The 17,450-nt window shown below is 31.4% G+C and overlaps 2 protein-coding genes across 2 annotated transcripts; one reads left to right on the top strand and one right to left on the bottom strand.

Annotated features, from left to right (window-relative positions):
- Window positions 1-222: 222 nt before the first annotated feature.
- On the top strand, window positions 223-16,740 carry LOC130442807 (elongator complex protein 5). Its single transcript, XM_056777163.1, has 5 exons — window positions 223-412; window positions 463-789; window positions 2,852-3,027; window positions 7,926-8,113; window positions 8,175-16,740. Exons 1-5 carry the CDS (start codon window positions 358-360, stop codon window positions 8,275-8,277), a joined length of 849 nt encoding a protein of 282 aa, XP_056633141.1. The 5' UTR covers window positions 223-357; the 3' UTR covers window positions 8,278-16,740.
- On the bottom strand, window positions 12,303-13,763 carry LOC130443315 (uncharacterized). Its single transcript, XM_056777882.1, has 3 exons — window positions 13,520-13,763; window positions 13,228-13,444; window positions 12,303-12,600 (listed from the first exon to the last, which is right to left on the bottom strand). Exons 1-3 carry the CDS (start codon window positions 13,761-13,763, stop codon window positions 12,303-12,305), a joined length of 759 nt encoding a protein of 252 aa, XP_056633860.1.
- Window positions 16,741-17,450: the final 710 nt, after the last annotated feature.

Genomic DNA, 17,450 nt, shown 5'->3' with positions numbered 1-17,450 from the left:
ATTTTAAAATATTTAAATTCTTTAACCATTCCGGATTTCAGCTTTTTATAAGAACGAGTAGTTCATGCTGTGACCCCCGTCGACGTTAACTTAGAGCAAATAACATTATCGTGATCCTTCTAAATCATATATGATTACATTTATACGTATTACATATATATGTTCTAAATATAGGTGATATGTGGGCACAGAACAAGTATATGTTTTGTGTTTGTGGATATCACTTTCAAAATATTGACGTTGTCATGCTTGAATAGAATTTAACCTTCAAGTTAGCTGGAGGAAAAACGTGATAATGTTTTGAATATTTTGATTACTACTTATGGTTTTCATTTTTTTTGTGTAATTTCCAGCGGGATGCTGAGTAATTATCTAACATCCATTCCTTGTACAAAATTTGTTTTAATAGAAGGTTTGGTTCCATTAATATTTTGTTTTCTCTTATTTATGTTTAATTTTTAGATACTGTACATGAAAAAGGCAAACGTATTTTTGATTTTCTCCTAAAAAGTCACTTGGAACGACCAAATAACAGGATACATTATTTTGTTTTTCAAGAACCGTTTGTAAGAGTTAAAACCCGGCTGCAGAATGAAAATTTAGTGCTACATGATTTTGTTAGTAACAATTTAGGATGGGACCAATTGCCAGAAATGTGTTTTTTGGAGGACATGATTAAGGATGTAGGAGTTGATGATGTTATTTTCATTGATTCTCTAGCACATACTATATATGAATACGGTCTAGCAGAAACATACAGGATTTTGAACCTACTTAAAAACAATGCAGGTAAGTACCTATAAATATATTAAATATTTTCTTATTGATCAAGTTTTTATACAAGTTTTGTGAAATGCTGGAGTAGAAATTCTCCATTTATTTATTAATTTGTAACTTAATACTATTCCAAAGAGCAAAATAAACATGAATCAATATAATGTATATCAAAGTATGTTATGTTAACTACAGCTTAAGCATAAATTAAACAATTCATATCATTTCTATTTAAATACATATTTCACTTGTAATACTCAAATATATGAACAAACTTTACTACCAGAGGAGCTACAATTGCTAGAATTATAAAATGTTTAATTTGTTAAATTCATTCATATTAATATAATTTTTGATTCAATCTTCATAAAAATAAGTTGACAATATTATTCCAGATTCACCAGCAATAATTTTGTTGAAGTCCTTTTTCTACTGACAGCTGTTATCCATATATTAGACTTGAATGGGAATATAAGACAATTTACAAAGTATATCATATATCATTGACTATTCAAGAACTGTTAGTTCCATCATAAATATCTAATGAAAACTAATTTGGGCTGCCAACTCAGTGATGAGAGAAATGTATACATGAATAAATAACATTTTATAAACATAAAAAATTGACAAACTACCCAAAATAACTGAATGAAGTGCAGTATTTCCTGATATGTTAATTTGGCCACATGCAGTGCAACTCATCTCTAAATTTAAATTTATGAGAAGCTCTTATCAAATCTACACCGCAGTGGTTTATGGACATAGTCCATTTGAACTGCAAGTGGGAAAATTCCCTTGTTAGCAAATCCAAATTTGTTGGCACTACAGAAAATCTGACTCCATTTTTCATGAACTGTCAAAATTGAACGTTTATTAGGTAATAGAAAAAACTGGTCTACAATAGAATGAATATCAAATAGATGATCTAAGGAGATTTCTTCCTTAAGGGACGGTGCAGTGGCAGCTTATAAGATGCCTTTAAAAGAGACATCCTCTGTCATGGATAGACAGGATATTTTCTTTAAACGGCTATGTAGGGGCTAAAGTAAAAATGATTATCTAAATAGTGGCAAATGTTGACATGAAAATTTTGGAAATTGGAAACTGAAATTTGAAAAACGTATACATTTGTTTTGTAGCAATAATTTGTTCTATTGTTCTAACATTTAATAGTTGCAAAGAGTTAAGTTGCACTTGTTTTCCTGAAGAAGTCTATTTGGTTTTTTTTATGGTGGCACATATATTAGCAAGAAAATGAAGGTATACAGTGGTTTGGAGTGATCAAATGTTTCTGGTTAATCATGGTCCAAATCTTCTAAGCTCAGCAGTTAGTACATGTTTGACAAGTTCTTGCTATTGTATTTCAGCTTCCCCTATGAACTCTTTCAAACTTTCCCTTATGATGGCAGATTGTTGAAAGAAAATCCTCAATTATTATTATTTTTTTCATCATCTTTGTATTTGTTGGTCAAATAAAAGCTGTTCTTCCCAAGATGATATAAGATTATTGTTATTTCATTAGCCTGAAATGTACACCCAATAATGGAAAAAGTTATGAGTTCCTTGTAGGACAGACATTTCAATATCTAGAAAATAGATTAAGAAGTCATCAATACTATAAAAAATAAAACTGCATTAAAAAACAATGGAGCAGCAACAAACATTCATTTAATTAGATAAATTCAAAGATTAAGAAAAAAATTATTAGGAGTTGATACACATAAAAATCAGGTATCTATCAATTATAAAAAAGATGTAAACAATTTGAGTAAAATTAATAATTCAGTTTTATAACTTTTAGTTTAACTATAAACTTAACTGATAGTTATTTCTTTTTTTTTTGTATTAAAAATTGAAAATGACTTGATAAACTTTGTACAGCTCAAACAGATTTGATTATAATATTTATGCAGTAGGTGATCCATTGATTCATATAATTTATAAGTTGTCAATGTGTGATTATATTCGATAGACTGAAATTATGTCAAAATAAAAACATGAATTATGTATAGACCTAAATTGAGACTATGTTTGGGAATATATAGATGGATTAACTAACTTTACCATTAATTTACAGGTGTTCAGCAAATCATAGCTTTGCTGCATCAAGACTTATTGGAAGAAAAATTCAAAATTCTGCAATCATTTGAGCATTTAAGCACTCTTAATTTAAACTTGCAAGACAGAAGTGGGTCCTCAAAAAAAATAATTCAATATACATATAAAAAAGTTGGTGGAAAAGTTATTAAAGAGGTAAATTAATATCAAAGAACCTAGTTTGTGTATATTTTTACATGTGTGCATCTGTGTACATTTATTCACATATGATAATCAAATATTTGCTCAGATTTTTTAATTCTACATGGAAATTCGTGTCAACTATTTGACATGCTTTTAACCATGAAAACATCCTTCTGGCGTCAAATAAAAATTATCCTGTCAAGAGAACCTACAAAAGACTTAGTTGAAATTTTGAGAATATTGAGTAAAACACAGTATTTTTAGTATTATGAGTTTGATACATTTAGAATGGTTATGGATATATAGAGGGAAACCTATGTACTATGAAAAAATTGACATTGACAATATACCATTTGAAATAATAAAGTAATTGATGTCTGAATTGGCCCATAGTGATTTTTTAAAGACCCCATTATACAACAATGGTACAGCAAATATGACAATAAAAGTTTAAGACAGAATTGAATGCTCCAGAATGCAATTACCATTTTTTCAATAACCCCACGACAAATCACAAGTCTCATATTTAATGATGAATGGAAACAAATTTAAACTAACTACGTTTTCATTGTCTGAATTCCCACACTATATTCATATATGTGCTGTTGGATTTACTCATATCCTTCAACACACAAGGCAATTAAGTGGAGGGGACTATATTGTAAACAAAAGCAACATTCCTTGTATAACATTTCAATGTTCAGAAGAAAAATATATATACAAACATAATTCAATTCATAATTTATAAATAATACAAATACATACTTATGAAATGTCTGCATAATAAACAAGTATATATTGCCAGTTTTCGTCATTAATCATCTCTGCTAATTTGGTATTATGTTCTAAAAGTAAAATTAGGATTCATATGATCGATAGAGTGCAATCCCACGTGATGGCCATATCCCTTCTGTATGAAGAAGTAGATAACCATGAAGGCTTCCCATATCTTTACACAGTATTTTGTATAGTCTGTACTTTAACGGCCGTGATTTTATGTAATTGATAATATATGATAATTATTGTGTAAACCCATATGTTTACACATGTCGGCTGATAATATAAAAAATGTTCTCAAACACCTGAACGGAAATAATGTGGGAACTGTCCTGTCAGCACTGTCTGAACTTTCGGTTTTGCTGAAATATTTCCTATACAAATATAAAAAGAGAAAAATTATTAGAATGAAAAAACAGGTAGCAATTTTGAATCTTGAAACTGGGTCTGTAGTTTGGTTGAATCATTTAAGTGTAGATTCTTGATTTTCTGCTGGATTTCTGTGAGTTCTTTGAGACTGGGCCACTCTCGAGTAAAAATTTTATTTGATTCTATTAAGGTATGTTTTTGAAATGAATAAATGCAATTTTTATTTCCTAATACGATGTTATATTTTGAATTTTTCATTGATTTGAATTTTAGTTTACAATCTTCATTAATGTTTGTTATTTTCATTGAATAAATTATTGTATTTCCATTAATTAGTTCCCACGGGTTTTTATTATTAACTTTTGAATTTCTTCAAGGTTTTCGTATAATATTTCTACGAGTCTTAATAAATCTTTCGCTTTGATTATACTTAGGTGCATAAAACCCACTTTTGCAAAAGATGGAATTTTGTACATCTTGTAATATCAAATTTAAAATTTCGTACATATTTAGTACCTGATTGAGTATGTCTTAATGAAAATATAACTATTGTTATAATGATTTCGAATAAATGATCTTATGATATTCATTTTGTTTTCCAACAGTTTTTCGTTTTTGTTTATTTGTAGAATAGTTGAATTAAAATACTCAATTAAAGGAATAGGTAGATTATTTTGTATTTTGATCGTTTGTGATAAGGAATTTTTATTTTGTTGAAGTTCTTCAATACTTCGCCATCGTTAGCATCTAAATTTCCGTTGATAGTATACATAAATAAATAAAACAATAAAAATTGAACTAGGCCCATTGACTACTCCACGTTTTGTTCTCAGATGATGAGGTAATAACTCGCTTAATTTATTTTCTATATGATTTATATAAAATTAACTGTATTTAAATTATTCGTGAGCTCTGCTATTTTTAGTTTCTGGTTTTAATTAAATCGATTGATTTCAGAGTTTTAGGCAATTTTGAAATTGGATGTTTGAAGGTTAAGATCATAGTAGTACAAAATCGATGATGATATTGAATTAGTTTTGCGCTGTCGAGTTTAACTGGTAGAAGATCGGGGCTATCTTGTAGTCCAAAAGCTGGAGTCGGATTTTGCTCGTGATCGGCAATATAGACAAACTATACGAGGATATGTTGGATTAGTCGTGTACATGACTTTCGCGCACGGGTGGACAGCTGTGGGGGGGGCGAGGATAGTTATAAGGGGTGAAAGTCGCGGTTTTTTTGTAACGCTCGTGATCGAGATAGTGCACCAAAATATTTGGTAATAAATAGCTCATGACGTATCTAAGCAAAATCTCCACGGGCGGACAGCTCCGTAGGGGACAAAGGGGTGGCGGACATTTTTTTTAAAAACGGGGTAAATTGAAATTCGAGGGTGGAGCTCCTCGTTGAGAACTCGGTCGAGAATATGTCCGCCACTTGCACCGTTTGCTCGTCTCAGAGTGCAGAATCCAAATCCGAATTGGCGGACAGCTAGGTGGGGTCGTTTTTTTAAAAATAGGTCAACTTTGACCAAAAAGGGCGAATATTTTTTAATGCATACTATAATTGAAATTTAAAATTGAGGAAACATTTTAAAGAGGCGTAAAAAGCTAATTACATGTAATAAAGTTAGAAACGTAATACACCTAAAACTTAAAATTGTTAAGTAGAGGAGAAAAGAAATACCTTGAAATAGCGCGCGCTTCAAAAAAGTGGTCCTACTATTTGGAGAAAGTTAGAGTGATAAGGCGGAGAACACCAGTTATTTTTTGAGAGTATGGTCCATTTTATTTAGGACGTTTGAATAGAAGTGAACGGTTGTATCCAAAATGGATGTAAACGTTCACGCCACGTGTGTTCTAAAAATTTCTTGTCAAGAAAATGATAAAATTATTTTGTTCAATAAAGCTTCTTTAAAAGATTGAAGAAATAAATTCAATTTTAGAAAAGCGTGTAATCTGAAATATAAAAAAATTATTTTGCCGGATTCGGTGAATAATGTAAGTGGATCATCACCTCTTAGCTGTGCCAAGGCTTTGTGGAACTTCACAACCGTTTATTTATTATAAGGAATAATGATATCTCCTTGATGAACATTTGTTTTTATTTTTATGTTGCGTTCTAGTAGCTATTGTAACAAAATTTAAGTCATGTGATGTTTTATGATTTATGTTAAAGTTTTTCCTATCTTCGAAAAGAGCTATAATTGATTTACTCACAGAGATAAATCTGTTTAAATAATTGGGATTGCTATCAAAATCTGGAATACAGTTAATGTATTCCCATTTGAATTATTCCTGTGCCTTTTCTGATTTTAATAATTGATTATTACTGTCTTCGGTATGTAATTTAGGAATATTTGCCTTTTTTGATTTATGTTTAGTGTTTGAACTAATACAAAGAGAACCAACCCTAAATTCACTTGAATTTCTTCTAAAAGATTGTCTGAACTTCGATTGTCTCGGTAAATCGTTAAAACGAATATCGGTCATTCAATACGCACGATCCGAACAATCCTACTGACTGCGCCAAATAAGTAATTGATAAGGGAGAAGCTCTTTTTTTAAAATTATATTTACTGAGTCAAACTACAAATTAACTATCCCGACAATGTTTGTTCGGTACAACAGCGTTACAGTTACTATATTACAGCAGAAAACATGGTATTTTATATTATATTAATTGTTCTTATGGGTGGAAATGACATAATTCGCTCAAACCTCGATATTTACGTAAAGCCCAGAAAATTTCAATACTTTGCTATTTTTTATATAGAATATAAAGATTTTCTCTTGTATTCATTCGTTCTAAGATTTAAAGCAAAACCACATAACATTCGTATCAATAGATAATCCGATTTACATTTCGATTACTTGAAGATTTTTCAACATAAACATTATACAAGGATTGCTACTCAAGTTTTGATATATGGCAATATTGATACAAATCTCTCTTTTAGCTAATGCTATATTTGAAGAAATTAAAAGTAAGCAGCTAACAAATGAACAGCTCATTTATTAGTAGAAGACAAAAAAAATCAAATTATAATCAACATACAAAATAGAAGTTTCGCCGTTTCCAATAAGTAGCAAACAAGTTATAGCTTCCAAATCGCATTTATATTTTACTTCTAACAATATAACCTCATATTCGAAATTAAATATTTGTCGGATACAATAGTTTAATTTCTATGATTATTTTCTCATTAATTTTCAAAATAATGTGTGTCCTCACATATAATTGTGTTGTACTTTGCGTATTGTTATGAAGTTTTTTGAGAAAAATAATGTTTGATTAAAAAAGCCATACGACGATCGAAGTAAGAACTACAGATTCTTAGTTTTCAGCACGTAAAATCAGTATTTCAATGTACTTTTACCCTCACCATTTTACTTGAGAGTTGGAGGATAAAGTGCTAAACCAGTGAAATCACTCTCACAGTAACAATTTTTACCGAAAGGTAGAGCAATTTTCTGCGGTATAGCCGTTTATTCAGGGCCGGATTAAGATTTATAAGGCCCGGGGCTAAAATAATGACGGGGCCCCCTTAAGGAATTCGGAAACCCGGAAAAATTCACAAAATAATATCAATACGTTAGATTTGTGGTTTCAACACATCAAAAAATACAAAATGATTTCCAAATGATGGGGCCCTCTTGGACCTGGGGCCCGGGGCTATAGCCCCCCCAAGCCCCTAGCTTAATCCGGCCCTGCGTTTCCTTCATTTATTTGTCTACCTAATGTAGAGAAATTACCTTTTTTTTTAGACCGAGGAATTTTGGTTTGAAGGAGAAAAGCTGATAACAAAGAAAATTGAAAAACTTGATGCGAAACAAATTCTGGAAAAATCTGTACCTTCACAAATCAATCCTGAAAAACTATCTACATTTAAAATTGGACTTAGTGATGCAGATAAGAAATCCAGAGATGAACTAGTTTTGCCGTATTTACCAAAGTAATCATTGAAATAAAAATTTGTTATAGGCGATTTTACTAAATTTCTAAATATGTTACAGACACGAATCTGAAGAGAACCAACAATCGGGAAATATATTCTACAAGTTTGACGATGTAGACGACTGGGATGAGGAAGACCCCGACGATGATTTGGATATTTAACAAAATGAATCTAGATTAAGTACAATACCGGTGCAACAATGTGTTCATTTTAATGAATATAAGCTTTATTTTTAACAAATTTTGCATGTTGAAAGCTTTTAAAATTTATTTTAAAGTTTGTTAAATTAAAATAAGGGTAGTTGGTGGCAATTGCAATGGGCTGGATTATGATCCTAATATTTTTGAACATTTTTAAACAAATACGTAATTGCATTCTCGTAGCCTATTGTATATTAGTCATTGATATTATAACACCATTGGATCGATTTTCTAACCTTCACTTGCTTGCCTAGTGGCTAGCGTTAAAAAAGGAAGCCTAAATATAGAACTAGTCTTGTTCCAGATTTTACATAGAAATTGTTTTTATGAATCAACAAGTGGTGTTTAGTCTATTTTTTAAATCAAAAATAAGTAACAAAGGTGAAAACATAGTACTGTGTACTGATTTCAAGAAGTTTATAATTAGATAAAATAATGTGCAAATATAAATTCTATAAGTTGATGAATATATGTAGTTTTAATCTGGGTAATGTACAAATATTTGTTATTGATCGATTTTGTTCATTTTTGTCTAATACAATTAACAATTTACTTTATATTTTGTTCGGAACAATTGTTGAAAATGTAAGATTTTTATTTGTTTAATTTTCCATCCATCCACTGTTTGTAAAAATCCTCTTATTTTTATTTTCTAGACGACTGATGCAACTTGACATAGTTACTACCTAATTATTGAAATTGATTGTTTCTATTACTTTTTCAATGATGTTTGTATGCTTGATAATATCAGTGAATAAGAGCAATTGAAAATATTGTGCTCTCTGATGAAATCAGAAACAAATGGTATTAAGAGAAGTTACCACATTATGCACCAATAAACTCTAGCCTATTCTCTATGCACATTCAAGAAATTCAATTAGTAGTAACTTATCTTTCTTTTTTTTATTAATATTCTCTTGATTTTCTATGTTATTTTCAAAATACATATTTTTATCTTTATCATCATTATCATGTCAACCATTTAACACGCACTGTTAGATATAGGCCTCACAAAAAGAACGCCACAACGATCGGCCTAGCGCTATTATTTCTGCCTTTTTTTTAAATATTCATACATGTATGGGTAGAAGATATATTCCCATTACACATATTAAAAATTGAAATGAAAAATAACAATTTTTAACAAAAATTTGAAAGGGCTCAAGATTACTCGATATTACAGAATGATTTTCATTAAAAAATTCTCTCCATGTATGAAAGCACAGGATAAGATCTGAAATAAAATATAAAATCAAAATCATTTATTTATTGTATTGCACATTGAAATTACAATTTTTCTTTCCGAGCTTTTTGTTTAGCGAACAAATATATTGTTGACCTTGTTATAATTAATTTCATTTGCCATGCTATTTTGTATCGTTAATATTGCGTTTCTGGCTCATAGAGAATCGCAAATAAGTTTTAATTTGCTAAAACTGCGTTCACAGCTTGCGGATGTAGTAGGAAGCGTGCAGTAAATTCGTAGAGCAATACCGAAATTAGGAAAGGCATTCTGTAAATCATGCGTATAAATCTGTTGCAAAAGTTAGAAGCCATTAGCCTTTTTTATGTCACCGAATAAATGTGGAGTTTGCTCTTTAAAAACGTCGACTTTCTGGCAGAATTCAGCGGTGTTTAAATCTCGCTCGTATTTTCGAGCCAAATCTGCTCACTCCTTGTTTTTGCAGTTCTTCAGTTGGCATATTCAAGGTTTTAGCACCATTGAGAAATGCAAAATTTGAATTAAGCATAATAGCACTATCAACCCTCGTTTTTATTTCTGATATGATTCGATCTAATATCATCATGATTTCTTTAAAAAACAATTGAAAATGTTGAAATGTTCGTGATTCGTCATCACACATCTCATCAAATTGTGTATGTTTTGAAATTTGCTTATTTGGCAGAATAGGTTCAACGCCAATTTTTTCTGCAACTTCTCTAGCCTCGTTTATCCAATATTCAATTGAATTTTCTCATTTTTTTAAAAGTCTTGAGCAGGCCATCCATTAAAGCGATCGATAGGGATGGCAAAAAATATAAATCTATCGATATATCGATCATATGATGTATCGAATGAAATATATCGATGCCCAATATATATCGATGTGAATATATCGATATACATATATATCGATACATATATAAAGTTAATGACACTTATGTTTTCAAAATATATATGATACACAACACACATACTTTGTTTATTGAAAAGATTAAAAATCAAAACAAATTTAATTCTTGTGGCAACGAACTCAAAAATAATAATTTGTACAGTGTTTTTCCTGTGAGACGGTTCCTATTTTTAGTAGCGGTGCCTCCAGCTTTGGAAAATAGCCCCTCACTTGGTACGGATGTCGCCACCACACAAAAATATTTTTCGGCCAACTTGGATAAGCATCTGCTAATTTTTTTTCCCATAATATCCCACCGAGTAGTAGTAGACGAAAAAGCAACATATTTTTTGAATTAGTCTAAATAGGTTTATAGATTCCTGGCATGATGAGGCAGTATGGACCCTACAAGATTCAAAGAATTTTTTTTCTGTATGGGACACATCTGGAGTGCAGTCGAACATTATAGTGTAGTATTTGGCTTCTTTAATGTCATTCAAAATGTTATTCTGAATGTTGAATTGTGTTTGGCGAATAAAAAAATTAAATTCAAGAAGTTTCCTTCACAAGGCTGAGGACATTGTGTGATGAGGTCGCTAGGAGTTTCGCGGGACCTACGAAAAGAAAGACAGTTTGTTGATAGATACAATACAGCATCCATAAAAATACGCAGGATGTCTCCATTTTTCTTTCTCTCGAGTTCCCCACTTACATATACATTCTATTGAGAATTGTAGCCGCTCAAAATTGATCTCTTTTGACCCTGTATTTTTGTAGGTGGTCAGCCCACATTTTACCCTATTTAATTATAGTTTATCACATATTTTTGCAGCTTTGACTACTGTTCTACATTTTTCTCTGTCCTGCATTTGTTTTTTCCAGTCACGTACTCCCAGATTTAGTCCATGAATTTTCCTAATAATTCTACTCTCATATATCCTTAGTTGTTCTTTGTCTATATTTGTTAGCCTCATTGTTTCAGCGACTTATGTAACTACTGGTCTTATCGCAGTCTTGTAGACTCTCAATTTGGTTGCTCTGCTAATTCTTTTGCTCTGCATTACAGATTTGTACTTACATGCCCTATATCCTGCATGAATTCTTTGTTTTGCCTCGTTTTCTGTGTCATTTTGGTTGCTTATCATTGTTCCTAAGTACTTAAAGGTGTCAACTACTTCGAAGATGAGGTCATTTATGTTCACTGTTTCCTGTTTGCGAATTTCCTTTTTTCTTTCAATTTTCGTATATTTTGTCTTTTTCTGATTTATTTTCAATCCTCTTTTTCCCGCCTCTCTTACAATTTTGTCTAATGTGTTCTCTAGACTTTTTTGGTCTCTTGCTATTAGTGTCAAATTATCACCATAAGCTATTACTCGTATTGATTTATTAATGATACTTCCATTGATATTACATTCTCGTATTATGACTACAACTGTAATGTTAAACAATTTTTTTCAAATTCCTCAGCTGGTCCGTTTTTTGTTATTACCCTTGCCCTAGAATTTAGCATAGTCATTTTCACCAATCGTATCAACTTTTGGGTTACTTGCAGTTTTTCTATGTCCTTTATAATCGTCCTCATTGTCAGACTGTCGAATGCTTGTTTGAAGTCAATGAATAGCGTTTGCATATTAATGTTGTGCGCATAGATTTTTTCGACCACTTGCTTTATAGTATGTATGGCATCTACTGTAGATATTTCCCTGCCTAAAACCTTTTTGATATCCCCCTATTTCTGGTTCCATTACCTTTTTCAGTCTATCATTTATTAATGTTGTAAGTATTTTGTATATGGTATTAAGCAAACTAATACTTCTATAATTACTACATAAGCTGGGATTTCCTCCCTTCAGTATTGGTATAATCAATCCATTAGACCACTCTCTTGGCATTGCTTCTGTTTCCCATACTCTTGAATATCTTGTACCTTAGTTTATCTCCTCCATATTTTATTAGTTCATTCACTATTTCGTCTGGCCCTCCTATTTTATTGTGTTTCAATTTGTCTATTATGTCATTACATTCTGCTTCCGTCGGCTTTTCTTCATTCTCTAATATGGTACCATTGTCACTTATATCATCTTCTTCGTATTCACTGTCTTCTTCTGTTAATAATTCTTTGAAATACTGACTCCATTCTTTTTCATTAATATGTGTCGTATTTCGTTTTCTATTTTGTTTCTTTATATATTGATATAATTATACATTATTTTTATTACCATTTTGTAAGTTGTCCATATTATCATTTAGCCATTTTATTTTCTTTATCTTTATTAACTTGGTGCACTGTTTTCTTATTTTTCTATATATATTATAATCCTCTTGTTTCATAGTTCAACCTAGCCTCTTTTTTCTCTTAATTTTTATTGTACATTCCGTGCAAAACAATTGTTATTTTTTCTAATATCTTTTGTACCAATGACTTTCTGCGTTGCATTTATAACACTTTTCTTAATCTTTTCCCCTTGCTCATCAATAGCATCTTTTTCTTCACACTTTTGTAGTTGCTTTTATATTTCTTTTTCGTATTCTTTCTCCCTCGTTTTCAGTTTCTGCACATTTGATTTTCTGCTTTTTATCGCCTTGTTCACCATATTTACCATTCTTAATTTAATTTTCATTATTACTAATTGATTACCAGTCTCAACACCTGTTCCTCTGTATAATCTTACATCTTATATCATTTTTGATCTCTTTTTTGATATTAAGACGTGATCTATTTGGATTCCCTTGGTACTACCTGGTGTCACCCATTTAATGTTCTGTCTTATGTTTAATGCTAGTGCTACTAATATACATGTTGAATTCCTTGGCTAGACTGCATATTCGCCATCCATTATTGTTAGTTATTTCGTGTAGGGTGTGTTTTCCTGCCACACTTCTTAAGTAGTCTTTTTTTCCTATTTCTGGATTCATATCTCCAATAATTAATAATGTATCATGTCTTGTGATGTCCTCGCATACCTTGACCAGGTTCACATAGAATTCATCTTTGTCTTCGTATTTTGCTTCTTCTGTTGGTGTGTAAATATTAATTATTGTTATGTTTGCTATACTATTTTTTATTCTTAGCTTTGATATTCTCCCACTTATAACTTCATATTCTAGCACATTTCTTTCCATTCTATGGCTGATCATAAAATCTATACCATTCCTCCCTTTTTTATCTTCTCCGCCATAAAATAGAGAATATTTCTTCTTATTTATTTGCCCTTTTCCCTTCCATCGTATTTCTTTGAGTGCCAATATGTCTTTTTGATATTCCAACATTTCTTTTGCAATTTCTTCCATTTTTCTCATTGCCAGCATTGTTCTGATAATCCATGATGCCATTATCACTACATCCTTTCATTTGTTTTTCTTGTTTTTACCATTAGCCATTATCCATTCCATTGCGTCGTGGACTTCCAATATATCGATGCTCTTTTCTAGTTTTTTTACTTCTTCTCTTTATTCCCCTTTCCATTTTCTGGGTAAAGATCGTGTGCTGCACGTTTCTTGTCTTCATTTTTTGTCGACTTTTCCTCCATATATTTTGTTATTTATAATGAGTTTGTTATATTTGAGCCTTGCATTGTGTCCTTATTCTTTGGGTAATTTCACCTTAGGTAACAACTTTTTCCTTTCTATTTGCACTTTCTTTTAGTAGTCTTCATTAATCCATATATTGGTACCTTTCAGTTTTTAAGCTTGGTTCATATTTTCTAATTTTTTGTTCCATTTTTTGATTTTAACTATAATCGGTCTCTTTTTATTTATTTTAAATGCTCTTATTCTGTAGTATTCTAAATCAGATTCCAGGTCGACTTCTATCTCTATTTTCTCCATTATGATCTTTTCTTTTATTTTTTGTTGACTTTCATTTTCCCCATCTTCGATTCCTTGAATTTTTATATTATTGCGTCTCATTTATATTTCTACATTTTCCAGTCTTTCCTCTTGTTCGGCTATTATTTGATTAAGCCTTTGATTTTCTTATTTTAATTCATCTATAATATATGCATTTCTGTTTATTTTTTCTTCCATGCTCTTGAGACTACCTTTTATCTGTAAAAACATTCCTTTTATCATTTCCATATCGCCCTTTTCATTTTTATTATTCGTTTTCTTTTATTTTGCTTAACGCACCCTAATAAGTTTCACGTTCCGTTCAGTTTCGCTAGGCACCTACTCAATTCAGCCCCTAACCTGGGCATGTAAAATTTGTCTAGCTACATGATTGTGGATTAATTTTGCTATTCTATTTGGATTTAGTCTGGGTCTGTATTTTTATCAATTTGGATTTCAATTTTTATTGGTTTTTAACGATATTTGTTAATATATATGATAACTTGCACTTACACAAGATATTTCTGAGCTTTCTGGTAATTACAGATTATTACTTTATTCTCAATTTTGTTTTATCACTCCCACGATTTAATTGTATACTTCTCACATTAGATGCAGGACCGTATTCCAGTTTCCCACTTAATCATACCCTATTTAGGCATTTGAGATGCCTCATGTTCGCTTAATCTCCCATAAGTTTTTTTCCACTTTATAAACCCTGTAGAACATAACGCGGATATAGTGGCAGAGAACGGTTTCTGGTAAATCCTGCAGCACACACAAAAAATTGCATTTTTTATGTTAGAATATAAAAGCCAAGATCTTTGAAGTCTTCGTGATTAGTCAACGTTTTGTACCATATAGACCATATGCCAGCGCATTCAGTTGATCAAAATACAATGTTTTCTGATGGATTATTTTCTGATATTAACACAGCCTGACTGTTAAACAAAGATCGTTACTGGTCGGTCATCTTGATCCACTTGGTCGAGCAAAATGCAAGAAATATCCTCTGACTCAATATCATTTTCAGGAGTTGTGGCAGATACTGACGGGCCACCTCCTCCGATAAGCCAATTTTTCATCTTTTCCACAAATAGTTTTCCTTGTAACACCTTATACTTAGCTTTTTTCCTATATTCCGCTTCCGATAGTTTTTTGGCACGCTTATAATTTCAACCTATAAAAAAAAATAAAACTGTTATCCTTAATTAACCTTGGCACATTACTGGGAGGGGAGAACTTAATTGCAAATAAATGTCTTTGAAAATTAAAAATAATTTCACGTCGCTCACACAAGACAGTCAAAGCACTACGTTATATACACAAAACCCACTTTTGGGTTTTGTGATCATCTTAATACCACGAAACAATGAGTAAGAAATTAGTGAATATTCAGCGGGTAAAGAAGGTTCCATGTTGTTGATAATACTACATTTAACGTAATGGAATTAAAATATATATCAAAATTAATAAATCCCTTGATTTTTTTCTTAATCCATCAATAACTGATTAAGATATAGAGATATAATGATCAAAGGCGGATATTAATATTTGTTATATACGTTTATCTCAGCCATCATGTAATAAACAAACCACAGCACGAAAGGCGTTAGTGATTGCATGTATAACATTGGATTAAAAAAATAAATATGGTTTTTTAAACAACACAAGATATATAAAATACTTACCTAGTAAGGACAATCGATGAGTTGTGACAGATTCATATTCATGCGGCACTAATAATACAGGCAGAATTTACTCTATGCTTGTTGATTGACAAGAACTGAACAGTAAATAGTAAACGCAAGTCGAATGTTTGAAACCAAATACGGTCACGGAGATCAATCGTGTTTTGTTTCACTGCACCGGGCGTCACGTGCGTGGGCTGTGAATTCCGCAAACACGCGCGATTGTTAACCTACATCTGCGCGCTCCACGAAAAATATTTTCTGTGTATAAAGTACGAATTTGCCCAGGGCAGGGGCCCTGGCTTGCCCCCCTGACATTCTCATTCGTTTTTAAAATTTCCCGTTTCTTTGTGGTGACTGAAATGATAAGGAAAATAAAATCATAATGAAAAGCTTATTTCTATTGCCATCGATATTCATTGAATAGTCTAGTGTTTTACAAGAATCACTGCTGCTGATTGGATGAAACGAAATTTAATCTTTATACAGTAATCAACCAAATTTCTTCTTCAAAGAATGTATGTCTTATTAACAGTCAGATTCCAATGTATTAATAATAAAAAATTTTCAATTACAAAACACTAGAAAATACTCCCAAATATACCATACTTATTTAAAACAACGATCAACTCATAGGGCGAAATCTCAATGTTTGACCAGTACTAGTTTCATCTTTGTTAGCAAACTAATAGAACTAATAGAACTGGTATTGAAATATCAATAATATTAGTTTGAATTTGTTTTGGCATATCGCCGCATTTATGTTATTTTTTTCTAATAAACAGGTTAATCATGCATTTTCATTAATTTTGAAACAATTTCATTCTTAGTCAGGTAGTCTACGAGTGCACACGCATTCTGGGTAATTAACATTATCTACGTTTAAATTTCATCCTCAGGACTCCTGACCCCTCCTATACTTTTATCATTGTAGTCTTGGCATCCAGAACTACCCACAAAAATGACTACTATAAACAACCAAAACCCAACCCGAAAAATATCACATTTGCTTCAAGAATTTCATGTATCTGTATATACTTATCTTCAACTGCAATTATAGACGAACACCTAAGAAACAACCAAAACATATATATCAATTCCAATAAAGTCCATCGAAGACTCATTTCGACAGCTAAATGTATTCTAATTTTGAATGTATCCCCTACCATCCCCCATTCTGTTATAGAAAATGCGCTCAAGGACATCAAACTGTAAATAGGTTCTCGTATTTCATTTGTAAAATGTAGTGCTCATGGGGATGAATATGTCCATGTTATTAGTTTCCGCAGAATTATTAACGTTATTCCTGATAACGACAATTTCAGTATAGAAACCTCACTGTTAATTATCAATGAAAACACTCCATACCGTATATTTATTTCTACCGATAGACTGGTGTCTCCTATGTAAACAGAGTGGACACACTGCCGAATCCTGTACAACTCCCTCTTCCTCTCAATTACAGAATGATATACTTCCTCACTCCACTCCACTACCGCAA

The sequence above is a fragment of the Diorhabda sublineata genome, chromosome 4, assembly GCF_026230105.1.
Source record: "Diorhabda sublineata isolate icDioSubl1.1 chromosome 4, icDioSubl1.1, whole genome shotgun sequence".
NCBI classification, from domain to species: domain Eukaryota; kingdom Metazoa; phylum Arthropoda; class Insecta; order Coleoptera; family Chrysomelidae; genus Diorhabda; species Diorhabda sublineata.
This window is presented reverse-complemented; position numbering and strand designations above follow the sequence as displayed.

What these genes read in the sequence shown, in the direction of transcription:
- LOC130442807 (XM_056777163.1), top strand. Translation starts at nt 358, where the DNA reads ATGCTGAGTAATTATCTAACATCCATTCCTTGTACAAAATTTGTTTTA. An exon ending in CCTACTTAAAAACAATGCAG is followed by an intron (nt 790 to 2,851) that starts GTAAGTACCTAT and finishes ATTAATTTACAG; the next exon opens with GTGTTCAGCAAATCATAGCT. An exon ending in GTTTTGCCGTATTTACCAAA is followed by an intron (nt 8,114 to 8,174) that starts GTAATCATTGAA and finishes AATATGTTACAG; the next exon opens with ACACGAATCTGAAGAGAACC.
- LOC130443315 (XM_056777882.1), bottom strand. Translation starts at nt 13,763, where the DNA reads ATGGCATCATGGATTATCAGAACAATGCTGGCAATGAGAAAAATGGAA. An exon ending in GCTAGAATATGAAGTTATAA is followed by an intron (nt 13,445 to 13,519) that starts GTGGGAGAATAT and finishes ACACACCAACAG; the next exon opens with AAGAAGCAAAATACGAAGAC. An exon ending in CTAGCCAAGGAATTCAACAT is followed by an intron (nt 12,601 to 13,227) that starts GTATATTAGTAG and finishes GAAACAAAATAG; the next exon opens with AAAACGAAATACGACACATA.